At 58.4% G+C, this 27,219-nt stretch overlaps 1 protein-coding gene across 1 annotated transcript in view; it reads left to right on the forward strand.

The window, feature by feature from the left end:
* Positions 1–27,219, forward strand: part of POLN (DNA polymerase nu) — a 152,046-nt gene that overhangs the window by 123,127 nt on the left and 1,700 nt on the right. The window contains exons 19-24 of the mRNA XM_002688439.7: positions 7,467–7,549; positions 11,353–11,484; positions 13,877–13,987; positions 15,723–15,801; positions 23,658–23,725; positions 26,853–26,914. Coding sequence (XP_002688485.4) covers positions 7,467–7,549; positions 11,353–11,484; positions 13,877–13,987; positions 15,723–15,801; positions 23,658–23,725; positions 26,853–26,914 — 535 coding nt within the window. The remainder of the gene's footprint in view (positions 1–7,466; positions 7,550–11,352; positions 11,485–13,876; positions 13,988–15,722; positions 15,802–23,657; positions 23,726–26,852; positions 26,915–27,219) is intronic.

A 27,219-nucleotide genomic window follows, 5' to 3' on the forward strand; every position in this document is an offset into this window, starting at 1 on the left:
GAAGCTAATACATATGCCAACCCTCTCCAGGGTTCCTCTGGGCTCCAGGTGTGCTGGTTTACAGGACGTCTGCTCTGCATCCATTTAGTAGTGGCCACTGCAACAGGAAAATGTAGTTAGTGAGAAATGCGTACTTTTTCCTGGTACGCAGTCCCAAAGAGTACAGGCGGCCTCATTCTCTGCTGTTGTGTCCAGGCACAAGCTATGGAGCCAGAGAATCATGCTGTTCAAGAGGCCCCAGACTCTCCCCAAACTGGCACTGGTAATGGAGACTGCGCTTGGTTCAGTGGATGAGGCACAGACTACAAACCGGGAGATCGAGACTTATCAGACTCATGTTTGAAAAGCTGTATTAGTCCCAGGCAGTTAGATTTCAGGACAAGGATGATTCTGAGGGACATTAAATAAAAGGGCCAGTTCATCAAGAAAACGTAACCCTTCTCCTTAGGGTGCATCGAATCGGAGAGATTTGGAATACATGAAGCAAACCTCATAGCAATGAAATGAAAAACCCACAGATCCACAGGAACAGCTGGAGGTTTCAGCAATACTTTCTCAATAATTAATGACAAGTGCCAGGAAAGTCAGAAAGTATATGGAAGACTTGAACAATGTGATTGACCACTGCAGAATATACTTCATTTTATGTGCACAATAAATCATTGATCAAGGTGGACCATATGTTTGGCCACAATACGTGTCTTAACAAATTTAGAAGGACTGAAATCATGGGGACTGTATTCTCTAATCCAGTGAAGTTACATTTGAAGTGAAGAACAAAAGTATGTATAGAAAATCCCCAAATATTTGAAAATAAAGATGATATTTCTAAATAACTCATTTGTTGTCGTTCAGCCACTCAGTCCTGTCTGACTCTTTGCGACCCCATGGACAGCAGCACACCAGGCCTCCCTGTCCTACACTGTCTCCCTGAGTTTGCTCAAACTCATGTCCACTGAGTCGGTGATGCCATCCAATCATCTCATCCTCTGTCACCCCCTTCTCCTCTTGCCCTCAGTCTTTCCCAGCATCAGGGTCTTTTCCATTCGCATCAGGTGGCCAAAGTATTGGAGCTTCAGCTTCAGCATCAGTCCTTCGGATTAATATTCAGGGTTGATTTCCTCACAGGTCAAAGAAAAAAGTCAGAAGGGAAATTAGAAAATATTTTGTGCTAAATGAAAATGAAAACACATGTCAGAAATTTGGGAGGCAGCTCTGGAAGCACTTAGGAATTTATGACATTAAATGCTTAAAAATAGAAAATAAGAAAAATCTAAAATAAACTCTCAAAGCTTCCAAGCTTCCACCTTAGGATGCCATAAAAATAAGAGTGACTTAAATCCTAAGTAAGTAGAAGGAAGACAGGAGGAGCAGCAACCAATGTAACAGAAAGAGAAAAGCAGAAAATCAAGGAAGCTGAAAGGAAATCTGAAAAGATGAATGAAATTGAAGTTCTTCGAATGATTAAGAGAAAAAAGGAAACCCACAAATTACAAATATCAGGAATTACATAAGGGCACATCAGAGAACTGCCCTGGTGGCCCAGTGGTTAAGACTCCATGCTGCCACTGCAGGGGCCACAGGTTTCATCCCTGGCTGGGGAACTAAGATCCTGTAAGACAAGGGGTGCATCCAGGAAAAAAAGGTACATTATTAGCATAATCTCTATAGGTATTAAAAGCATAACGGGGGGATGTGACGAGCACGAAGATACGCACGCAGAGCAGACAAGTGGATTCACTGCGAATGGTGGTGACTCACTGTTCAGAGAGCAGAGGCGGATTGCCATGAGGGCATTCCTCCTCACCACTCTCACACTGGGTGAGCGGCAGGAGGCTTGGTCCTGCCGTCTGGGGGCAGGGATGGGCGGGGGAGGCAGGAGACAGGCACACCCAGTGTAATGTTTCAGAAATACATTGAAATTTCTGCCCAGCTTGACTTCTTTGCTTCTTTATTTCTCTTAAGGCACCCACTGCTCTTCTTCCAACATTTGCTTTGGCTCCAGTGCCTTGTCATAGAAGGATCCATGTCTTAGAAGAAGTCAAAGCCAGTCTTGAATATTGGAGTCTTCCTGGCGTGGCTTCCTCTGTGTCTTCCTCTTTGCCTGGCACTGGTCGGGAAGCTCTCATTTCCATCAACTCTTCTGTGAATTTCTCTGGTGTGGGGGTCTGTTAACTCTTGAAGTTCTCCAGGATCCGTGTCTTGAGACCCCTCACCCCTGACCTATTTTTTCTTTCATGATTTCCTCGGTTGGCTCCGTCGTAAATCCTATGGAGTCATACCCAACGTCTGGTCACAGTTTTCTCCAGCAGCAAATTGACTGTTTGGGGCTTGATGGCTTTCATGATTTGCCTATAACAATGGTGGGGTCTTCAATGGTGTGATCCTTCCAGGCTGCCGTGATGTTCTCTCTGCCAGGGTTCCCTTCCGTGGCATTGACAGTCCTTTCCATACAGCACCAGGTACTATGCACTTTAAAGGTCCTTATGCCCCACCCGGGGAGGCCAAATAGAGACGTCGTATCTGGGGACAAGTAGACCACTTTGACACCTGCGGAGCTGAACCCATCAGTTCTGGGTGGCCAGGGGCATTGCCCACTATCAAAAGAACTTTACAGGGCAGCCCCTTACTGGCAAGATGTCTCCTGACCTCAGGAACAAAGCATTGATGCAACCAGTGCAGGAGAAGGGTCTGGTTTGGCAAGCCGTCTAAAGACTAGTAGTACCCATCTTCTCCCTTCAAGGCTGGGGGTCAGCAGCTTGATAGATGGGGGCAGTTCTGACCATAAACCCAACAGATCTCACGCAGAATGGGAGTCACCCCTCCCTTCCTGCCGTCCGTCCTGCTCCCAGTTCTCTTCCTTTCTGATAAAAGCCTTTTGTGGCATTTTTTTCTCCCAGAATAGGACACTTTCATCTGCATTAAAAACCTGTTCAGGCAGATATTCTTCCTTCCCCGTGATTTTCTTAACAGCTTCTGGCCCTCGTCTGCTGCCCTGTGACGAGCAGAGGCTGCTTCTCCTGTCTTTACATTTTTAAAGCCAGTCCTTTCACTAAAATTATCAAACCATCCTTTTCTGGCATTAAATTCTCCCAGTTTAGATCCTTCACCTTCTTTTCGCTTTAAGTTGTCATGTGATGACTTCGCTTTTTCTCAAATCATATCCGAGTCTATATCTATCCTGCACCCACGTAAAAGCTGCGTTTCCTTTTATTTATTTATTTCTGGCTGCACTGGGTCTTGGTTGGTGCACGTGGGCTTTCTCTGCTTGCCGCGGCTTCTCTTGTTTCAGAGCTTGGGCTCAGTAGTTGTGGCAGGCGGGCTTAGTTGCCCCGAGGCATGTGGCCTCTTCCCTGACCAGAGATCAAACCCGTGTCTTCTGCATTGGCAGGAGGATTCTCAACCAGTGGACCACCAGGGAGGTCCCATAGCAGCATTTTCAATACAAGATAAAGAGGTTATCTTGCAAAGGATCCAAGGTTTTCGTGCCTGCAGGCATCAGTTCAGTTCAGTCTCTTAGTCTTGTCCGACTCTCTGTGACCCATGCACGGCAGCACCCCCGGCTTCCCCGCATAGCCTGCAGCAGCAGCCTCATGAATTTCCTTTTCTTTTTTTATGAGGATCGTTATGCTGGCTTCGTTTACCTTGAAACGCAGACCTCAATCTACCGTCCGGATCACACAATTCAGCTTCTTCTCAGAACGTCATAAGCTTTTTCTGTTTCTAGGGAGCTCTTCCAGCATCACTAGTGACTCTTCGTGTGGTCTTATTGAAGGTTCACAGTGTTGCTCTAAGCATGATGGAAAATGCGTGTGAACAAGAGAGATCTCCTCTTACTACAAGTATCAGTTTACTAGAGAGACAAACTGCTCACTTGGAAATGACAGGCGTTCCCAGGCATTTGTACGTGGATCCTCAGAACACCTGAGCTCAGCATGGTCTCAGTAGGAGGAGACGTCGAAGTCGTCACAGCAACTCAGCGGGCGCCGCGGTTCATTCAGGCAGGGACGTTCCACACCGCGGCTCCACGCCTGTCTGCATTCCTCCGCGCTGCCAGTGGCACCACGTATGTTCCGTGTTTGTGTGCTTCAGTTCTGGGAAATCTTAATGTTTTGTTATAGATTTGGGTACAGTTTATGGTAGTAAATGACAAAATAAATTTGCATCTTAACATTTTGTGTATTCATGATACACCGAATCTTTTCTTAATTTTTTCAGTATTCAGACTATAAAGTTCATCTCCAAGTTTCTTCAAATTGTTTTAAATCTAAAAAAAAATTTTTCAGTCTATTTATTGGAAAAAAATATCTATGTCTCCTTGGACCCACGATGTTCTGACCTGTGTTCCTCAAGGCTCAGCTACACTCCCAGCACCGTGCGGAGCGGCAGTGCAGGCCGCGGGCGCTTTGCCTGGGCTTCCCTTGATAGGAAGCTGGCTCTAAGAGCCTTGCTTTTTGACTTTAAGGAAATATGCAGCTACTCCTGTTTTCTCAAGAGTTTTTATTAAGAGTAGGATTGGGCTGGACCGGAGTTGGATTTTGTCACAGGGGTTTTTTCAGCAGCTGTACAGGTGATCGTGTAACTTTCTCCTTAGTCCTGTTCATGCAGTGACTTGTATTAATAGACTTCCTAACACTGAACCGACCTTGCTTTCCTGGTGTAAACTCATCTTGGCCTTGAGGTGCTATTTTCTCAGTGTAGTGTTGGACTCTGCAAATATTCTAGTTGAGATTGTCACATCAGTCAGCATTCACAGGCAGTGTTAGTCTATCGCTTGCCTTTTTTATGCGCTGTTTGTCATGTTTTGGTATAAGTAAACTTTATTTGGACATGTTTGTTCATTTTCTCTGCAACGGTGTGTATGGTATGAGGACTCTAGTCTGAAGCTTTGTAGAATTCCCCTCAAAACCACCTAAGCCTGGTGCTTTATGGGGTAGTTCCTTAATAACTTTCTCTACTTCTTCGACAGACGTTGGTCTATCTAACTTCTGTCTACAAGAGTCAGCCTGTATGACTGCTTTCTTAAGAGCGTGTGCGTCTCGCCTGGCTTTGGCCGTTACTCGCGTGACACTGTGCAGAGTAACCTCAGCCGCTCTAGCTCCGGGCACGCCCGCTGCTGCTCCAAGTGTTGCTTCTTACTCTGTGTCTCTGTGTTTCCCTTTTGGGTAAACTAGCTCCTGGTCTGTTTTGTGTAAGAACCAGGGTTTTTATTTACTAATGAATCGTCTTGCTGTTCTCTGCTGTATTTCTGCTCCCATCTTCAGTCTAACTTTATTATTTCCCCCCTGTGTATTCTTTTGATTTGTTTGTTTTTTCTTGCATTTATTTGATTCATGTATTTTAGTTCTTTTGTTTGTATTCATATAGGCATTTAAGGTTGTGAAATTTCCTCACTTTTAGTGTAATTCATTGGTTCTGACATATGCTATCTTCATTAGAAACTATTTGATTTCTGTTTATATTTCTCTTCCACCAAAAGTTGCTGTTAGAAGTGTATTTTGCTTTATTTCTAGGCAAAACAGGCTTTTGGGGATTTTGTTTTTGTTTTCAATTTCTGCTTGCCTTGCACTGTGATCTGGGTGTTATTTTAATATTCCTACTGTGTGCAGCCTTTTGAGGTTTTTTGTGTGCTTGATGGGTTCTTGTGTGTGTGCCGTGCTGCAGAAGAAGGTGTGTTCTGTTATCAGAAAGTGATGCTCGCTACGCGTCTGCCGCCTCTATTGATTGAGGGTCTGGATTCTATCACACCCTGACTCTAGGAAGAAGCAAGTCCCGGGAGAGCTCCATGCTGCTTCCTCAGACAACTTCCCAGCTCTGGATAGAACTGAGGGGGGTCACCAGTGTGGTTTGACTGGGGGCACCTGCTCCAAAACGCCTCCCTTGGCCTCTCTCTGCAGGGTCACCAGATGGGTTTGTTGGGCCTGGGCCCCAGGCAGCTAACGGGGAAATGGGTAAGGTTTTCAGCAGCATCCTTTCTGATGGGGTTTGGAGCACCTGTGGATTTCCAAAATAAAGGGAGGAGGGTGAGGCCCAAGGGTGGCTGGACACGGGCTGGCACACACCTGCTCTGAGCTTGGGTGCGTTTTGGTCTTATGCCCATCATCTAAAGACAGCTGCTGGCAATACCAAGGTCAAGGGCAGGGTTTAAAAGTGGGCGAAACCGCTTCACGCAGAAGGAGAAGGAAAATGCGTCGGAACTTGGAGGTCAGGTGGTGAAACAGATGAACCTTAGGACATCACTGAAAATGGTGGGGCAGGCAGCTCTGAGCGCCCACCTGCCGCCAGAAGCATGCGAAACGCAAGCACGCACCGCCAGACTCGACTTTGTCAGAATGCTGGGACGCCGCCAGCCGCGGGCAGCAATCAAGCCAGTGCTGAGTCAAGAAAAAAAGACTGAAACAGGAGCGCTTTCTGGTCTTCTCGTGTGGCCCACAGCACCCCTGTGACGGGGCAGCACCCGCCCAGGGTGGGCCCCGTCCCTGGCTCCGGAGAGCCCGAGAGACGGCACACAGAGCAGTGTTTGTCTGTCCCTGCCCTGCCGGGGGCGGCCAGAAGCACAGACTCGGCGTTGACTCCCCAGCTCGGAACCCTCTCCAGGCAGAAAGGGGCGGCCTTGCCGGGAAACATCAGAGATCAGCAACAGCAGGGGGCAAGGGGGTGGCCAACAACAGAGCCCACAGCTCAGGGCTGGGAGGAGAAGCTGGGAGCAAGGGTCTTCAGGAAATAGGACACTCAGAGCCTCGGCCTGTGAGGACAGCTGGAAGCCACGTGCAGGCCAGGGCAGCCCCCATGCCCCACCCGGAGCCCTGAGCAGACCCTGAGCGTCACGGCAGCAGCAGAGAAGGCAGGCTCTGCAGGAGGCCTCCCAGGCAGGCTCCTCTGTGCGGCCTCTCTGCCTTCCTCCTTCCTGTCTCTGTCTCTGCCCACCTGACGGGCTCACTCCATCAGGGAGATGCAGGGTACGCGCACGGCTGGGCGAGGAGGGCCTGGCAAGGGGAAGGGGCCCGGGTGCCCGCCTGCCCCTCTGCTTCCCAGGCTCAACTTTAACCTTAGGAGATCAAGTGAGCATGCACGGTCAGACATGGGGCTGCTGCTGCTGCTATCTGGGCGCCCAGGACGGGCTGACGCCCCGGCCCCTCCCTCTGGGGGGCAGGGTGCAGGCGGCCTGTCCAGTCCTGTGGAGGGTCCAGATGTCGCCCCCTTGCCGCCCTCAGCAGCAGGACCCAGCCCAGGCCTCTCTCCCGGCGCTCGGGCACTGGAGCCACTGCCTGGTTTGGGGTGTGGACGCCCCAGAACCTGGCTGGCTTGCATCTGTTGGGAGGCCCTGGCTGACACGGATGCTGTAGATGCTGACCGTCTCCCCTGGGAAGGTCCTCGGGGTGAGAGGAGGCCGTGCAGGTGGACCCTGGAGGACCTCTGCGGAGGAGGCCCCAGCCTGCCTGACCATACGCTGTCTTCCCACGCAGGAAGGACGTCTCCCCAGAGCGTGTGACGCATGCCGACAGGGAGCAGACCAAGAAGGTGGTGTATGCGGTGGTCTATGGAGCAGGTAGGTGTGGCGGGGTGGGAGGCCTGCGTCACCTGGAGGCCAGACGGGGCGGGGGCGCCTGCGTTGAAATGCGGTGGAGCTGTGGAGTGGTGCTCGGGCCCTGGAGCTCGCTCTGCGGGTCCCTGGGCCCCGTCCGCGTGCTGCTGACCTGGTAGGCACTAGGCACAGGCAGGCCGCTCGCCCCCGTAACCCTGCGTCGCCACGGCCTTTGCGGTGGGAGCAGGCGGCGGGCAGAAGCGAGGGCTTCCCTCGGCCTGCCCTGAGGCACAGCCTGGCTTCCAGGAGACTCCTCCCCGGCCCCTCCCAGTGAGGAGCTCTGTGCGCGCTGGGGGCTCCCCTAGACTTAGTCCGGCTCCTTCTGGAGAGGCGCTGTGTGATCTCCTGCGGAGGAGCGGAGCTCCGTGCTGTAAACACGCAGTGAGTCAGTAGCCGTGAAGGTGACGAGGGTGATTTGGCTGCTCTCAGCCCTCCCGGTGACGGGGTTCCCACCCCAGGCGTCCCCGATGCCGCCGTCCAGGCTGCCAGCCGGCTGCGTCTGCCTCCCGGGAGGCGCAAGGCGTCCTGGGCGCCCAGGCCCGGCTCCTGGGCTGCGATGCTGTGTTTTCAGCCCAGCATGGTGGGTCTGGAGGCGGCCACTCCGGCCATGGAGGGCACGGGGGCAAGGCCTGGTTTCAGGGTCGTGATCACCGTGATGATGACGGCAGGAGGCCACAGAGAGAGAGCAGGACAGGGACGAGTGAAATGATGTCCCCTCCCCATCCCCAAGGGGCCCCTCGCCCCTCTCCCCAGGGCTCAGCGAAGGGCTGTCCCCTGGAAACGGCAGTGCCTGCTACCTGGGGCCTTGGCCAGGAGGGCAGGGCTGGGCTCACTGCTGCCCTCGGCCCCTTGGACTCTGCTGCCTGCCCACCAGCCCAGCCCCAGCCCGCAGGCGCCTCCGCCTGGAGGTGGCCCCTGAGCCTCCTGTCCTGCTCTGAGCTCCCACCACCCGCAGAGCCGGTTCAAACTTGATTCTCCTCCACTTGTTGCCACTGCTGAAGCTCAGCTCCACACCCAGTCTCTGGGGGTTGCTGAGTGCCAGCTCCACCCCGGGCTCCGGGGCTGCTGCTCCACAGGGCTGGCGTTTGTCAGACGAGCCACACGAGCCGGTCCACGGGGCGCACTGAGCCACCAGACTCATCCAGCACAGCTGCTGGTGCCCGTGGGGCCCATTGACCGGGGCCGGGCCAGCCTGTGCTTTATGGGCTGCCCAGGAGCCGGCTGGCCATGGGCCAGTGTCCCAAAACGCGTACCAGGCTCTCACGAAGCCCTGGGGCTGAAGCAGGGGGAGAACGGTTCCAGTTCTGTGTAGGGCAGAGAGTACTGGGGAAGGCGGAGTGAAAGTTACTCCTAAACCTAATTTCATCTCTCACACACACACACACCTAGACACACACAGACACACTGATGTGCGTGCACAGGAGGCAACTCACCCTCTGCGGGAGAAGCCCGATGGCTGTTCACGTGGGGCCTGTGAGGTGCAGGCCCCTCGTGCTCCTGCCCAGGGCATCCTCACCCCCCGTGCCCCTAGGGAGACGGGCCTGTGTTTTCACAGCTGAAACAGCAGGAACTGATAGGCTCAATCAAAGTGTAGAGGGAAATTGTGCCTGAAGAAAGGGCAGGAAACGCAAGGACAGAAGCCCTCATGGAGCCAAACGGGGTCTCACTTGGGGGCAGGGGGGCACCGTGATCTTAGAGTGGGACAGACCCCCATCAAGGGCATGGGGAGCAAGTGCCAGGGCTGGAGAACTGAGCGGAACTTCGGTCTCCGGCTCAGCCCATCTTTGCTTCTCTCAGACTTCCACAGCACCGGCCCCTCTCGGGAGCAGGGACCTAGGGACAATAGCCCCACAGACAGAAGAGGAGTCCTTCCCAGCCTCGGACCCTGGGAAGGAGACTGTGGCCCCTGCGCCACTCTCTCCTGCAGGCACCGGCTGTACAGTGTGCCAGGGCGCGGTATCATACACAGCCACCCGAAGGTCCCGTAGGTGCCCAAAGCACACAGAACTGGGGGTGGGCCAACACTTGGAAGGAAGGAGGGACACGGTGAGCCGTCTCACTCTCCACCTGAAGCCAGACCCCGTCAGTGCCGGGCGTGGCCAAGACTCCAGCAGAAACGAGAGCCTCATCAGCGTGAAGAGCCAGAGGACAGAGGCTGGGCAATCAGCGAGTCCAGAGAGTGGCGGGAGAAACCTCAGAAAGCAGAGCACCGGAGAAGAGCACCACATCCTGAGCTTGAACTTGGCCCCCACCTCTGGCTGCCCCCTCGACTGGGCACGAACGGGCCGGCTTCAGACAGCCCCGCTTCAGCCACTGCAGCGGGGCCAAGTTTGAAGTCTGACTTTAGCCAAATTAACTGGTCCTGTGCTGCTGAGAGACACAGGCGAGCCTAGAGCGTCTACAGTATGCCATCTGCAAGAGCCAGGACAGCCGAAAATCACAAAAACATGAAGAAAGAGGATAGCCTGATCCAACTCAGAAGAAGAGACACGTACACCCGAGTCACTCTGCTGCAGGCCTGAAACGAACGTGGTACGTCGACCACACTCGGCTGCCACTGATGCAACACACCGCTGACCCGTCAGTGTGGACGCACCGCAGACGTCGTGCCAGATGAAAAAGAAATCCAGAGGAGAGCTGATGGTGTGTAACTGATTACACCTTTAAATGAAATTCTAGGACAGCCACAGTTAGTTTACAGGATGACACACTTTATGTTATATGCATTTTTCCACAATAAAATAATGAAAAGAAAATCTGCACTGATAGAAAGCGAACAAGTGGTTTCCTGGGACCTGCAGATAACCACAATTCAGGGTGTCGTCCTAGAACTCGGGGTCCTGTCCTAGAACTCGGGGTCCTTTCCTGGAACTTGGGGTGCCATCTTGGAATTTGGGGTGCTGTCCTGGAACTCTGGGTCCTGTCCTGGAACCCGGGGTGCCATCTTAGAATTTGGGGTTCTATCCTAGAACTTGGGGGCTTGTCCTGGAACTCAGGTGTCATCCTAGAACTCAGGGTGCCATCCTGGAACTTGGGTTGTCATCCTAGAATTTGGGGTACTGTCCGAGAACTCAAAATGCCATCTTGGAACTTGGGGTGTCATCCTAGAACTCAGGGTGCTGTCCTGGAACTCAGGGTGCAGCCCTGGAACTCTGGGTCCTGTCCTGGAACTTGGGGTCCTGTTCTGGAACTTGGGGTCCTGTTCTGGAACTTGGGAGTCCTGTCCTGGAACTTGGGGTGCTATCCTGACCAGAGATCTCGCTATAAGAAGCTTCATCAGATCACCTGTGTCCTGAAATAACCAAATATTAGCCTGGACCAGATGTATTTGTTTAAAAAAAAAAATCCCCTGGAAGTGAGCTCCCCACCACCATTCCCTCATGATTTGGCCTGGGGACTTTCCCTTCCTCTTTATGCGCCCACACTCCCCAGCCTCCCCAGTTCTGAGACCAGCTTCCCTCTGGACAGGCTGCGATCAGGTCTGCACCCCCTGAAGGGTGCCAGGCCCTGGTCAGCATCCTAATCAATGAGCATTTACCAGGCCCTGGTCCATACTGGCCAGCGCCAAGCACTTAGATCCTGGAGCCAAAAGCCAGCACCATCCTGACCGGTCAGAAGAGGCAGGGGTGCCCACCAGGCCTTGACTCCCTGAGTCTCTCCAGAGCCTCTGTGGACTCGCTTCCATGCATGCTGGTCACTGCCTGGTGCCCCTGGGCCCCATGAGGTCAGAGTTAGGCTGACCGCTGACTGAGTTTCTGCTCACACAGGGAAGGAGCGGCTTGCTGCTTGCCTCGGAGTTCCTGTTCGGGAAGCTGCCCGGTTTTTGGAGAGCTTTCTGCAGAAGTACAAGAAAATAAAGGACTTCACCCAAGCAACCGTTGCTCGGTGTCAGCAGACAGGTGAGCCAGCTGCAAGCAAAGCTGTGGGCAGCCCCCACTCCCCCCCGGGCCCTCCTCTGGTGGGGAGTGGGGGCCCCTGGAGCCGGGTGAGCTCCCGCCCCGCTGGGGAGGTGGGACCACAGACTCCATGCGAGGAGGGTCCAGAGCCAGGCTCTGCTCAAGGCCTCAACACCCCGGCATGTGTGGGAAATGCTGAGTGGGTGGGCTCATGGAAAGAGTGAGTCCCGCACCTGGAAATGGAGAGCTAAAAAGCTACAGAGTTTACCCTCAGTCTGGTCACAGATTTCCGAGAATATCAAATAGAACCTGTTCTGTGACCACAGTGGAATAGGAAGGTAGCTTTATATCTGCATGTGAGGCCATCCATTCGTCTGCCTACTTGAAAGACTCACTGCACTCCTCAATAATCTTGGAGTTTATTCTGTTGCTTAATTCTTTGGCATGAGGGATCTTAGTTCCCCGACCAGGGATCAAACCCTCGCCCCTGCAGTGGAAGCATGGAGTCTCAACCACTGGGCTACCAGGGAAGTCTCCAATGTGGGACTTTAAAAAGAAGTCCCAAGCGAATGACAGACATCTTAGAAATAAATGGCAGCATAAATATCCCATTGCAAAACTGTGAGACATGGCCACCAATTAAAGATGAAGGGATTTTTTTTTTTAAGTGTTTCAAAAAGGAAGACATGTCTCTGGACATAAAAGACAGTCTTCAACCTGAGACATGTAGCAAAGAGCAGCAGAGCAGACTAAAGGGGAAGGAGGTCAGCACCACAGCAGCTCCTGGAACAGACACGGAGCGGGGCTCAGCACGCGTCCCAGAGCAGGCTTGGGACCCACGCCTGCACTGGGGGCTTGCTGCTGACCCTCTCGTGGGAGCCTGCGAGCACGACTCCCCCTGGGCTGACCAGCCCGAGCCAGGCCAGGTCAGTGCTCAGCCACAGCAGCCTCCTGGGGGCTCCAGGAAGCCAGCAAACCATCTCCACCCCCCAGGAAGTGCCCCACGGGCCTCAGGCTCCCTGGGCTGGGGGTGAACCCCACACCTGGATGAGACAAAAGGCTACCGATTACGAAATGTTAGGACGGTGACAGAAGCAGTGTTAGTGAGTCAGTCCACGGAGCCACTGAGGGTGGAGACAGTCAAACACAGGCCCTCGTGCCGTGCGGCGTGGGCTGGTGTCGACGGGCTTCCGTGATACTGACCGAGTCCTCGCTGCGACTCAGACGCTTGGGCGGCCCTGTTGCCCGCCTCACAGAGGAAGAGAAGGAGACCGAGGGGACAGCCGTTTCCCAAGTCCATGGGGCTCGCGGAGGTGCCAGCTGGGACCCCCGCCCCACCCTCGGCTGCCCGGCAGGGCCAGTGTCCCCTCCATGGGAGGCCCTGCAGGCCTGCCTGGTACCTTTCGCGAAGGGCCCAGGGCCTCCCGTGTCCCAGCGCGAAGCATGGGTGCCCTCTGACCCAGCGTTGCACGTGTGAGCAAACACTCAGTGACCCTCAGTTACGCCACACGCGTGTGTTGAACGCCTACCCGGTGCCAGGCGCCGTGCTGACACCAGGAGCTCACTGCTTCCCTGGAGCCCCAACCCCGGGACGTGGCCCACAAGGGAGCAAGTCCATCCAGACGGTGCAGGCGTAGGAAGCACGGTGCCCAGCACACAGTCAGAAATCCCTGGAAAACCACAGAGGCAGAGGCGGCCTTAACTACGCGCTTTGCAGCCAGTGCTCGGGACAGTCATTTTTGTAATGACGGCTTATACTAGCAGCTCTTCCAGTCCCCAGACACGTATAAGATCAAGCTGGGGATTTAGTTCTTACCAACACCTAGCAAAACCAGCGTCCTCACCAGTCAGGAGTATCACCAATGCGGCACTTCACAGTTCTTTTTCCTAAAGAGGACCCCAGGGATGGAAGCTTGGGGCCCACGGAGGCTGGCCCTAGAGTGAGGGATGTGGTCTCTGACGCAGACCCCCAACCCCTCCCTGAGCAGACTAAGGACTGATGTTTCCTCCCCAGTTCCAGTTTCCATAGTCCAGAATTGCTCCTGCACCCAAGTCTCGCACATGGCTTTTTACCTTTTAGTGTAAAAATCACCCTTCTGTCCCATGTCAGATCTAAGAGCAGCACAGAAGTCAGAGAGGGTGCAAAGCTTGCCGCCAGGCAAGCCCAGGCCCCTGCCACTGTCCCGCTTCCCAACACAGAATCCGTGTCCACACAGAACAGCGTGTCCTGCACTGGACGTGGACTGAAGGCCTCCGGGCGGAGCTCCGGCTGCGGCGGGGCGGGGCGGTGGGCGGGACCTCCGCTGGAGCAGCCCCGGCCAGAGGGCAGGGCCCCGGCCGCCGCTCCCACTCCCGCTCACCGGTGCCCTCCGCCCGCTTTCCTCCCGGACCACAGGCTACGTGGAGTCCATCATGGGCCGCAGGAGGCCGCTGCCCAGGATCCGAGCTCACGACCCGCAGCTTCGGGCGCAGGCGGAGCGGCAAGCGGCGAACTTCGTGGTGCAAGGTGCCGGAGCCCCTCTACTCCCGGGTCTTCAGCCCCGCAGGACGGGTGACTGTCGGACCTGCCCCTGCGAGGCTAGCTCTGCAGGCAGCAGGCAGGCTCCTGGAGGTCGTCCGCCAGCGCTAGAGTCAAACGGAGACCCGTCCCACCACCCTCGGCCCGAACTCTCGCTGTACCCCTGGCAGGTGTGAGGCCGTGGGGCCCAGCGCACCTTCCAGGGATCCACGCAGGAGGCGGGCGGAGGGCCCATGTGCGCAGGCCTCCAGCTCTGGGAGCCCCTGGGCGTCCGGGTGGAGGGAGGGCAGGGGCGTGACCACGGTCCACACACCCGGCGCCCTCCTCAGGAGGCCCTGGGAGCCTGGCAGCCCAGCCGCGTCCCCACTTGTGACCCCAGGGCTCGGGTGGAGAGCCAAGGCCTACAGGCCCAGAGGCAGGGCTGGAGGCGGGCCAGAGCCCTGGAGGGGTGTCTGCTGTAGGGGGCACCCAGCAGACCCGGGGCGGGAGGTGTGGGCCGTGGGGCACGGAGGGTGAGCCCCATGGAGAGGCCGGTGCAGCGCTGCCCCGGCCTCAGCCTCACGCCTCGCTTGGCCAGTGGAGAGGACGCTGCCCCACCTCCACCCTGGCCCCCCAGCCACACCCTGCTTCCCCTCCGGTCTCTTCACATCCTCTCAGCCCGCCCACTCCTCCTAAGGCAGCAAGCCTCTCCACATCCAGCCAGGGCAGAGGGTCCCCAGGCCCCGAGTCCCCACGAGCCCCACAGAGAGGCCGGCAGGCTGGCCGCAGAGACCAGCGGACACTGCCGGCAACCCTGCTATGCCCTGGGGGCAGCTGCCGCCCTGAGGTGGGGGGAGGCGGCCCACAGACTGCAGGCTTGTTTCTCCGTGAACCTGGGAGCTTCAAAGGGCTTAAGGCCAGGAATGGAGACCTGAGCTTCAGTCTCGTCCCAGGAGCAGAGCTGCTTGTTGAGACACCCACTGTGAGCTGGGCACCAGAATGAGCAGCCCCACTGTGCTGGTGCCCGCTGACTGTGTGACTGGCCCTGCTCACGTCCCGGGGCTGCACACCGGGAGCCTGAGGCTTGCTGGGGATCAAGGGCCACGTGGCGGGTGGGCTGCGGGAGCAGGGATGACCCAGTGCCTCAGTCCCGGCCCCATCATCCTGCAGCCGGTGTGGTGGACACCGTGCGGTCAGAATCCGTGAGTGTGCTGAGACCCTGCTCCCGGGGCTCCTGGGGAGCTGCGTTATGTGGCAAAAGGGAGTCTGCAGGGGTAGGGTCCTCAGTCAGCTGACCTCAGCTCACCAGGCCAAGGTGGGACATCCCAGGTGGGCCTGGCCTGACCAGGTGGGCCCTCGAGAGAAGGTTTAGGGGCCAGAGTCCGAGGCCCTGACCATGGAGGAGTCAAGCAGACTCTAGCGAGAGGCCCATGGCCCCCAGGAAGCAGGAACCTCTGTCCGCTGGCTCCAAGGAAGTGAACCTGGCCATCACCGAGGTCGTCCGAGAGGGAGCCTTCCCTAGCAGAGCCTCCAGATGAGGAGCTGGCCAGGGGCCAGGTCCAGAGGAGCGTAGGGGCCCCCACACCTGCAGGAGCGGAGAGGCCAGAGGGAGACCCATGGTTCTGACCTGCTGAGTACAGGGCCACATGCCCCGCAGTGTGGACAGATCAGCCCGCCCGCCTGGGTGGCGGGCTGCAGGCTGGGCCTCACACAGCGCCTGAACCGGAGCCCTTTGGTTCCACAGGCTCAGCTGCCGACCTCTGCAAGATGGCCATGATCCGCATCTTCACGGCTATGGCCACGTCGCCTACCCTGACGGCCAGGTCAGTGAGCGAGCCGCCGGTCCCCGGGACCTGCCCTCCCTGGCGGGGTGTGGGCCTGCCACCCACCCCAGCTCCAGCTCTGCCCCAGTTGATCCCTGGGTGTGCTCCACCCAGGCCCTGCTGGCCCCCGAGGTCCCAGCCTGGGTGCAGGTCGGGGGTGAATTCTCCCCCCGGATCCCCGGGTCCCCTCCTGGCAGCCCCCCGGTCTCCCCCTCCCACCTTGGCCTCCACGTACGTTTGCGCGCTTCACCCTAGAAGCCTCCGGCTCTGTGTGTGGCCATGGGGAGAGCCTGCCCTGCCGAGGACCCCTCCCTGGGGCTCAGCCTACCCCCACCCGGGGCGAAGTGCGTGGCGGGTTAGGTGGGAAAACCTTCTGAAACGCTGTGTGTCATGGGCCCACCCTGAGGGGCATGCTCACCCCCATGTGCCTGCAGCATGTCCCCAGCCGTGAGGACAGCTGGACCCCTCCCCTGCCGCCGCTGGGACAGGGGACCCGCTGGGACACAGAGACCCTTTGGGACACAGGGACCCGCTGGGGCAGGGGACCTGTGCCTGGGGCTGCCCTCTCTGCAGAGCTCGCTGTGTCCCGGGGCTTCTGGTGCTCTTACATCCTCTGGTGCACCTACATCCAAGGTGAAGGACGCTTCCCTCACCTGAGGTCGCCCACCTTCCCTCAGGAAGTTTTCTCCTTTACGTTTTCAGACATTTCCTCCTGTTCATGGTCACCATGGAGCCTACATTCTTTTTTAAAAATTATTTAATTGAAGAATAATTATTTTACAATACTGTGATGGTTTCTGCCATACATCGACATGAATCGGCCACAGATGTACATGTATCCCCCCATCCTGAACCCCCGCACCACCTCCCTCCCCACCCCATCCCCTGGGTTGCCCCGAGCACTGGCTTTGGGGGCCCTGCTTCATGCATCGAACTTGCACTGCTCATCTGTTCTACATACAGTGACGTGAAAGCGAGTCACTCAGCCGTGTTCACCTCTGTGCAACCCCAGGGACTATACAGTCCTGGAATTCTCCAGGCCAGAATACTGGAGTGGGTAGCCTTTCCCTTCTCCAGGGGATCTTCCCAGCCCAGGGATCGACCCAGGTCTCCCACATGGCAGGCAAATTCTTTACCAGCTGAGCCACATGGGAAGCCCAAGAATACGGGAGTGGGTAGCCTATCCCTTCTCCAGGGGATCTTCCTGGCCCAGGAATTGAACTGGGGTCTCCTGCACTGCAGGCGGATTCTTTACCAGCTGAGCCGCCAGGGAACCCCTATGTACCTTATTGCCAAATTCAGGCTTAAATTGAAAAAAGTACGGAAAACCACCAGACAATTCAGGTATGACTCAAATCCTTTACAATTATACAGTGGAAGTGAGAAACAGATTCAAGGGATTAGATCTCACAGACAGAGTGCCTGAAGAACTATGGACAGAGGTTTGTGACATTGTACAGGAGGCAGGGATCAAGACCATCTCCAAGAAAAAGAAATGCAAAAAGGCAAAATGGTTGTCTGAGGAGGCCTTACAAATATCTGTGAAAAGAAGAGAAGCGAAAGGCAAAGGAGAAAAGGAAAGATATACCCATTTGAATGCAGAGTTCCAAAGAATAGCAAGGAGAGATAAGAAAGCCTTCCTCAGCGATCAATGCAAAGAAATAGAGGAAAACAATAGAATGAGAAAGTCTAGGGATCTCTTCAAGAACACTATAGATACCAAGGGAACATTTCATGCAAAGATGGGCTCAATAAAGGACAGAAATGGTATGGACCTAACAGAAGCAGAAGATACTAAGAAGAGGTGGCAAGAATACACAGAAGAACTGTACAAAAAAGATCTTCATGACCCAGGTAATCACGATGGTGTGATCACTGACCTAGAGCCAGACATCCTGGAATGTGAAGTCCAGTGGGCCTTAGGAAGCATCAATACAAACAAATCTAGTGGAGGTGATGGAATTCCAGTTGAACTATTCCAAATCCTGAAATATGATGCTGTGAAAGTGCTGCACTCAATATGCCAGCAAATTTGGAAAACTCAGCAGTGACCACAGGACCGGAAAAGGTCAGTTTTCATTCCAGTCTCAAAGAAAGGCAGTGTCAAAGAATGTTCAAAATTCTCCAAGCCAGAATTCAACAGTACGTGAACCATGAACTTCCAGATGTTCAAGCTGGTTTTAGAAAAGGCAGAGGAACCAGAGATCTGTTGATCCAATGATCTGTTGGATCATGGAAAAAGCAAGAGTTCCAGAAAAACATCTATTTCTGCTTTATTGACTATGCCAAAGCCTTTGACTGTGTGGACCACAAACTCTGGAAAATTCTTAAAGAGATGGGAATACCAGACCACCTGACCTGCCTCTTGAGAAATCTGTATGCAGGTCAGGAAGCAACAGTTAGAACCAGACATGGAACAGCAGACTGGTTCCAAATTGGGAAAGGAGTGGTTCAAGGCTGTATCTTGTCACCCTGCTTATTTAACTTATATGGAGAGTACATCATGAGAAATGTCGGGCTAGAGGAAGCACAAGCTGGAATCAAGATTGCCGGGAGAAATATCAATAACCTCAGATATGCAGATGACACCACCCTTATGGCAGAAAGTGAAGAGAAACTAAAAAGCCTCTTGATGAAAGTGAAAGAGGAGAGTGAAAAAGTTGGCTTAAAGCTCAACATTCAGAAACTAAGATCATGGCATCTGGTCCCATCACTTCATGGCAAATAGATGGGGAAACAGTGGCTGACTTTATTTTTCTGGGCTCCAAAATCACTGCAGATGGTGACTGCAGCCATGAAATTAAAAGATACTTGCTTCTTGGAAGAAAAATTATCACCAACCTAGACAGCATATTAAAAAGCAGAGACATTACTTTGCCAACAAAGGTCCGTCTAGTCAAGGCTATGATTTTTCCAATGGTCATGTATGGATGTGAGAGGTGGACTGTGAAGAAAGCTGAGCCCTGAAGAATTGATGCTTTTGAACTGTGGTGTTGGAGAAGACTCTTGAGAGTCCCTTGGACTGCAAGGAGAGCCAACCAGGCCACCCTAAAGGAAATCAGTCCTGAATATTCATTGGAAAGACTGATGCCGAAGCTGAAACTCCAATACTTTGGCCACCTGATGTGAAGAACTGACTCATTGGAAAAGACCCTGATGCTGGGTAGGATTGAAGGCTGGAGGAGAAGCAGATGACAGAGGATGAGATGGTTGGATGGCATCACCAACTCAATGGACATGGGTTTGGATGGACTCTGGGAATTGGCAATGGACAGGGAGGCCTGGCATGCTGCAGTCCATGGAGTCACAAAGAGTCGGACGCGACTGAACTGAACTGAACTGAATGTACATGTTTCACTGCTATCCTCTTAAATCAACCCACCCTCACCTTCTCCCACTGAATCCAAAAGTCTGTTCTCGAAATTTAGAAAGACGGTACCAACAATCCTGTGTGCAGGGCAGCAAAGCCTACATTCTCTGCGTGATTTCAGCACCTCCGTAGAGCAGCATGTCCCGGGCAGAGGCCTGGCCCAGGAACGTGGTGTTGCGTCCCAGTGTGGGAGGGGGACGCTCCTGCCCAGCCCTGGGGGCCCCCGTCCAGCCCTGCACCCCGGCCATGGGTCACCTCACAGCCTGGGGAGGAGAGCTGTCCCCCAGGCCTGGAGGAAGGACACAGCGTGGGACACCTGAGACCCGGTGCCCGCGGCTCCTGCCCGGGGTCTGGGCTGCCATCCTGCCCATGCAGCAGCAGGGTGGGAAGGACCCAGTGGGCACGCGCTCGTCTCTCAGGGTCTCTCCTGCTGGCTCCCTGACCAGATCCTGAATTCGTGCCTCCTGCTCGCCTGTGTGGTTTCCAGGGGTGACCTGGCCAAGGGTGCGCGGGGCCCGGGCCCACTCCCCGTCTTGGCAGCAGCCAGAAACCAGGGCCCGCTCTGCCTCATGCTGCTGTAGATCCAGGAAGTTTCTGCGGGCCACAGGAGGGGTGCTGGCAGACGAGGGGCTGGGGCTGTTTAGAGGAATTCAGAAACACAGCGGTCACTTCTGCCCGCTGTCTGCATGAAATGTGTTTCAAAACAAACATGTTGACTGCAGCCTGCCACTTCATAAATTGTAGCAGGCCGTCCACACTGTGCCCGAGAACGCGGCCATGCAGCGGAGGGGCAGGCACATGCTGGGTGCCCGGAGCCCAGGCTGGGCCACGCTGCCTGGACTCCCAACACGCCCTCACCGGCTGGAGCCACGGGACCACCCCCGCTCGCTGCCCACAGGCTGCAGTGGAAGGCTGGGGCTCCTGACCCCCACACCGCCCTTGCCCAGGGAGCCCCTTCCTCTCTGTTTGCGGGGGACAGGCCTCCCGGGTCTTAGAACACATCGGGGCTAGAAGAAAGCTTTGGGGACTATGGATTCCAACTCACACGTGCAGAGAAGGGAGGCTGAGAAAGAATGCATCACAACATGGCCCAGCTCACCCAACCTGGCCCAGCATGGGGCCTCCTTGCCCTGAGCTCTCAGAGGCCCGCAGCCCCTCAGCGGCGAGACAGCCTCCGGAGGACCCTCCCTGCCCCTCTGCCCGGGGTACAGGACTGCAGGGTCCTCTCTCCACACGGGCAGCCCTCTGCCCTCTGTCCTCTGACCTTCTGAAGGCAGCAGCGACCCCAGGGCCCCATCAGGCTGATGCACCTGTGCCCTTGCGCTTCCGGCCACAGGAGGGGCAGCGGAGGTGCCCGGGGGGACAGAGGAGACGACTGGGCCCTCCAGGCAATGAGAGGCGGCCTCACAGGACTCGAGGGCACAGGGACCTGGGCCACCCACGACACAGGCGTTCAGGCCGAGCCCCGCAGGCGCTGCAGCCCCAGGACGCGCCAACCGCCCCTGCCGGGGTGGACACGAGCCTCCCAGCAGCTGGCCCTGCGGCCCCCAGTGACCGTCCGTGCCCCCAGGCCCTGAGGGTCTGCATCCTCCAGGCACCTGTCCGCCAGCAGCTGCCTGTGAGCACCAGGCCATGAGCCGCCTCCTCCCGCGGGCAGCTGGTCAGCCCACAGCAGGAGGGAGCCCTGAGCGTCAGCGCGACAGAGGGCAAGGGCCTCGCTGCACCCCTCAAGGCCTGCAGCCAGGCCTCCTGCACTCTGAGCACTCAGAGCTGGGGTGACCTAGAGGGGAGCCGCCCTGGGCACAGATGGGAGACTGGCTGCAGCTCTGATGGGGCGTCTCCACAGGAGCGCGTTCTATGCAGCCTGGCCTGCCGTCAGCGCAGGACGAGTGGACAGGACGTCAGCTGGCTTCCCAGGAAACAGCGGGTCTGACACCCGCGCTCACCACCCACCTGGGCACCTCCCGTGCCCCAGTTTGCAGTTAGAAACACAGTGACATCTCAGTCAGCTGTGGAGCGAGGTGTGAGTGACTAACGGTCTTGCTCTTCGGTCTTGGCCGCACCAGCAGCTCAGAAGTTCACCGTGTGATTTCAGGAAGTGTGAGAACTCTTGCTGCTAAATCTGGAAGAAGTTACAAGTGCCTACTCTGAGTTCTGCCCCTGGGAACACTAAGTCCCCTTGGGAGCCTAAGAGCACAGCAGAGGCCTTGATGTCGGCTTCAGAGAGCGAATGCCGCCACCGCCGGCCAGGCTGCCTTCCGGGAGGACTGCGCCGACAGCCGTGATCCCAAGGCTGTGCAGAAAACTCCGGCCCCCTGCCCGGGGTCTGCCGGCCCCCAGCCCACTCCCTGTGGGCCCCACGTGCCCTGTGGGTGCATCTGCTCCCGCACAGCCCTAGGAAGCTGGGCTGCAGGTGCCTGGTCCCAGCGGCTCCGTCCCCCAGGTGGGCTGTCCCCACGGGCAGGAGTCCAGCAGCAGCACTGGCTTCGGTTCAGAGGCTCAGGGCGGCAGGCTGAGGCCCCTCTGGCTCCCTGGCCCTTCCCCTCTTGGTGCCAGCATGGAGGTGGCTGCTCCGGCAGTCGCAGCACCTCGCAGGCACAATGAGGAGGTAGAGGTGATAGAAAGTGCGCCTGACCCCCATCCTCCCACAAGTTAGCCCTTTAAAGAGCCTTCCTGGGGTTAGTGGGGCCCCCACCTCCAGTGGCGGGGGCCCAGCCTCATCGCCACCCCACCAGCCCCAGAGAGGGGCGAGCGGGCCCACGTGGCCTGTGGTTCTCGGCCACGGCGTCCTGCCCTTTGGTCTTGAAGCTCCCTGCCCCCAGCCAGGACCCACCACCCTGCTGCCCACTGTCGGGGATGGCGGGTACTGCACCTCGCCTCAGTGCTGCCCCTTCCTGCAAGCTCCGTGCCTGCTGCGGACAGGCCGTGCAGGGACAGGGCGTGGTGCCTTCCCTGGGAAGCAGCTGGAGGCAGAGGCCGGCTCACACAGAGCGCAGGCCGCCCACCCTGCTGAGGGCCGTGGGCACCACACTGCCGACCCCTCCCTGAGCGCTCGGGGGCATCTCCTCCGTCTGCCCGGCCAGGGGCTGGTTCTGACCCCAGGTTCACGGCCCCAGCAGGCATCATCTGCACGCCTGGCCTTCGCAGGCCGTCCTGGGTGGCCACCAAGAGCTGCAGGGCCTGATGCCCAGGGTGCCCCCCTCCTACCCCCCCACCCCGGGCACACAGGAGCCCCCCACCAGCCACGGGCATGTGAGCACAAGTCCTCCCGGGACCCCAGCCCCTCAGCAGCGCCTCTGTGGCCCCCACACCTCCTCTCACCCCGGCGTCTGTGTACCCCAAGGCGGGTGGGGACAGACCCCCTCCAGGGGGTGCCTGAAGGCACTTAGAGAGGGCATGGAGCCAGGACCCACCCAGCGGAGGGGGCCGGAGTGGGTGCAGACCCTTCCCCTCTCGCTCAGCCCCGGGGCCCCGAGTCCAGGGTGTGGGGTAGGGAGTGTGGTGGTGTCTCAGGGGCAGGAAGGGGCCCAGAGGGCAGCTCTGAGGTGCCCAGGCTGTGGGCTGGGGTCGTGTGCCCGCAGAGTGGCCTCTGAGAGGTCACTCAGAGCTAGAGGTCAGTCCCTGCTGGGGTCCTGCCCCCGTGATGGTTTTGGGGGGTCCTCTAATGTCTATTGGAAAGAGCCAACTCATTGGAAAAGACCCTGATGGTGGGAGAGATTGAGGGCAGGAGAGGGGACAACAGAGGATGAGATGGTTGGATGGCCTTACTGACTCGATGGACATGAGTTTGAGCAAACTCTGAGAGTTGGTGATGGACAGGGAAGCCTGGTGTGCTGTGGTCCATGGGGTTGCAAAGAGTTGGACACGACTGAGCGACTGAACAGCGGCAGTTGGGGCCTTCAGCCCCTCTTTCTGCGTGTGTCCCTGTTTGTCCACCTTTGGCCGTGTCGAGTCTTGGTTGCGACGCGCAGGGTCCCTGCGGTGCCTGGGCTCGGTGCCTGTGCCTCGTGGGCGTGGCTGCTCTGAGGCACGTGGACTCAGCTCCCTGATGCGAGATGGAACCCACAGCCCCTGCGCTGGAAGGCAGACTCTTAAGCACTGGACCCCAGGGAAGTCCCGGGTGGGGACAGGGGCTCTTCTCAAAGGCTCGGCCCCAGCGTGTCCTCAGCTTCCTCTGGGGGAGGGGGCAGGCGGGGCCCCAGGCCCTCATGCTGACCCTCTGCCCACAGGCGCCTCCCTCCCGAGCCCCGTTCTCTCCTCCCGGAGGCTGTCCTGTGACGGAGCAGTGACCCCAGCTGCTTCCCCACCCTGGTCCTCCCACTCCCCCGAGCCTCAGCCTCCTGGGCTGCCGGTGCCAAAGCCCGGGCGGATGGCCCAGCGCTGTGGGGTGCCATGCACGCCCCCGGGAACCCGCCCCCTGCGCCACGGCCGCCCCCGGGCACAGGCAGAGGCCCAAACGCCAGGGTCTCCTCCATGTGCCTTGCAGGTTGCTTGCCCAGATTCACGATGAGCTGCTGTTTGAAGTGGAGGATTCACAGGTTCCTGAGTTCACAGGTGAGCCCCCAGGGGCCGGGGTTGCTCCTGTTTCAGGAATAGTTAAAGCTTCTCCTGCGGGGCTCACAGGCCCCTTCCCGGCCTGCTGCAAGGGGCACCTGCAGAATGCCCAGGCTGGTCTAGGGGCCCTTGAGAGGCCCAGAGGGCTGCACCCCGGCCAGCGGCCCCCAGAGAATGCTGCGTGCCCTGCTGCGGGCCCCGCAAGGTGGGGGCAGCACTGGGACCCCCGCCACGGGAGCCGGGCTGCGGGGCAGCGGCAGGGTCCGCCCCCCGGCTGTCGGCCCAGAGCCTGGCCCCCGACTCGGTCCTCAGGGGAGCCCAGGCCTCCTGCCATGGCAACCGTGCCCACAGCCGTGGGGCCCCTCCCGCCTCCCGTGAGTGCAGGAGCGGACGGCCTAGCCCCACTGGTGGAGGTGGGAGGCCGGGCAGGGGTCTCAGGGCTGGGTCCCCAGCTCCACCGGCTCTCAGGGGACAACTGGCCACGCCCCCCCAGCGCCACCACCTGCCTGCAGACCTGCCTGTAAAGGAGAGACTCCGGGCCTCAGTGCCCCCACCTCCAGGGACCACCCCGACAGTGGGGAGGCCACCCTGCACGGACCCACCCTGCATGGGACCCCACCCTGCACGGACCCACCCTACATGGGACCCCACCCTACATGGGACCCCACCCTGCACGGACCCACCCTACATGGGACCCCACCCTGTATGGACCCACACTGCATGGGACCCCACCCTGCACGGACCCACCCTACATGGGACCCCACCCTGCACGGACCCACCCTACATGGGACCCCACCCTGCACGGACCCACCCTACATGGGCCCCCACCCTGCACGGACCCACCCTACATGGGCCCCCACCCTGCACGGACCCACCCTGCACGGACCCACCCTACATGGGACCCCACCCTACATGGGCCCCCACCCTGCACGGACCCACCCTACATGGGACCCCACCCTGCACGGACCCACCCTACATGGGACCCACCCTACATGGGACCCCACCCTGCACGGACCCACCCTACATGGGACCCACCCTACATGGGACCCCACCCTGCACGGACCCACCCTACATGGGACCCCACCCTGCACGGACCCACCCTGCACGGACCCACCCTACATGGGACCCCACCCTACATGGGACCCCACCCTACATGGGACCCCACCCTACATGGGACCCCACCCTGCACGGACCCACCCTACATGGGACCCCACCCTGCACGGACCCACCCCACACAGGGTCCCATCCTACACGGTGGCTGTGGGTTTGGAAATGACAAGTCTGAAACAAACCATTTGAAGGGAATGCTGTGCGCTCCCTTGCTGGTTACAAAGGAAAGAGAAAGTCCCACATCTGGAACAGTCCTGTCCCCCTTGTCATGGGGGCGGCCGCTGGCCTCCAAGGCAGGTGGCCTCCAAGGCAGGTGGCGAGGCGAGGCTCCCTGAGACACACGGGGCCTCCCACCTGCACTTGGGAGCCACCATCTGGCGCTGTGCTCAGGGTGCCCCGGGGTCACAATCCAGCCAGGGACCACGAGACAGGTGACCCTGGTGTGGCCGGGGCTGGGTTTCATCTCTGAACGCTGGGTGGGCACAACATACCCAGTGGGGCCCAGGGGGCAGACACTGGCTGAGGCTGCATGGCACTTGGGTCCCTGCCCTCAGGGACCCTGCGGAGCGGGCTCTAAGCGCGGGTGACCACAGGGAGCGCCAGCTCCGCCCGCTGCTTATTTGAGGTCCCTCAGCGGGTCCATCTCACAAAGGCGGGGACACACGAGGGCCTGGTGGCGCCTGCACACCCAGTGAGGGGCCAAGGTCCCGACTCCCCGCGGGAAGCCCTGGACCCCCTGCAGTCCCCAGGGAGACCGGGGCCTCTGCCGGTGCCCGGAGAGCAGGCTGGGGACCCCAGCCCGACCCAACCCCGTCACCACCAGGGTCCTCTGCCAGCACAGGGGCAGCTGCTGGTGCCACTGCAGGCGCCCTGGGCCCAGCGCCCCACGAGACCGCTGTGAGCCCCGAGGCCGTAGTGGGGCAGGCAGCAGCCTCCTGCAGTCTCTGTACCCAAGCGCCAGCTGACTCGGGATGGGAGGAATGTCCTCTCATCCTGGGGCACAGGGCTTGGCGCAAACGCTGAGGAAGCCCGAGCTGGCCGACCCCGCCGCGGGCCGCTCCCGTCCCCAGACCCTCCGGCGACGGGCCACCAGCCCCCGGTGACTCCAGCTGTCCTTGCGGCTTCGCTGGCACCTGAACCCTCACAGGGGTTTCAGTGGGAACACAGGCCATCCTACCTGGGCTGCTCCAGCCTGGCCATCGGCGGGGGGTGGTCAGTGGGTGAGGGGTGGGGAGCAGCGGCAGAGAAGTGGGGAGGCTACGGCACCCCTGGGGGCCAAGGGCCCTGCTCCCCACTGCCTGCAGCTGGGCCAATTAAGGTGCCTCAAGCATGATGCAGCCAGTGGGACCTGGAAGCCGTCAGGAAGAACCACGGGGCTGCTCGAGCAGTGGGGACTGTGGCGCTGTGGGCCGGGGGAAGCCTGTGAACTTGGGGAGCCTGTGGACTCAGGGGGACCTGTGGACTCGGGGGGACCGTGTGGACTCGGGGGGACCCTGTGGACACGGGGGGACCTGTGGACTCAGGGGGACCCTGTGGACATGGGGGGACCCTGTGGACTCGGGGGCACCCTGTGGACTCGGGGGGAACGTGTGGACTCAGGGGGACCCTGTGGACATGGGGGGACCCTGTGGACTCGGGGGCACCCTGTGGACTCGGGGGGAACGTGTGGACTCAGGGGGACCCTGTGGACATGGGGGGACCCTGTGGACTCGGGGGCACCCTGTGGACTCGGGGGGAACGTGTGGACTTGGGGGGAGCCTGTGGACTCAGGGGGACTGTGGACTCAGTGGGACTTTGGACTTGGGGAACTGTGTGGAATGAGGGAGACCGTGTGGACTCGGGGGGACTCTGTGGATTCAAGGGGAGCCTGTGGACTTGGGGGGACCCTGTGGACTTGGGGACCCTGTGGACTCGGGGGGACCCTGTAGACTCAGGGGGACTGGGGAGCCGGGGCCGAGTGTCCTCCTGGCATGGCTCTGCCCGTGGACTCGAGCGGCCTCCGTCTTGCTCTGTCCAGCCCTTGTCCAGGGAACCATGGAAGCCCTGCAGCACGTGCCGGCGCTGGAGCTGCAGCTTCAGGTGAGGGGCGGAGCTGCGGGCCACACTCAGTCCTGCCAGCCCTCCCCCAGCCCCCACCAGGCCCGTGCCAGCCAAAGCGCTGGCGGGCGGCCCTCAGAGGGGCCCCGGGTCCTCATGGGAAGAGCTCCAGGCCCCGGCTCCTCCAGGAGGTGCGGGAGGTGGAGGGTAACAAGCGGGCAGAAGGCCTCGAAGCCGTGCAGACCGCCCCCCGAAGGGACCGCAGGCAGCTTGGAGCCGCTGGAAGCGTGGCAAGAAAGGGCCGGTCTCCCCTCAGCTCCTCTGGGAGCGGCCTGCTCTGTGCAGCG

Source organism: Bos taurus, chromosome 6, assembly GCF_002263795.3.
Source record: "Bos taurus isolate L1 Dominette 01449 registration number 42190680 breed Hereford chromosome 6, ARS-UCD2.0, whole genome shotgun sequence".
In the NCBI taxonomy this organism is placed as follows: domain Eukaryota; kingdom Metazoa; phylum Chordata; class Mammalia; order Artiodactyla; family Bovidae; genus Bos; species Bos taurus.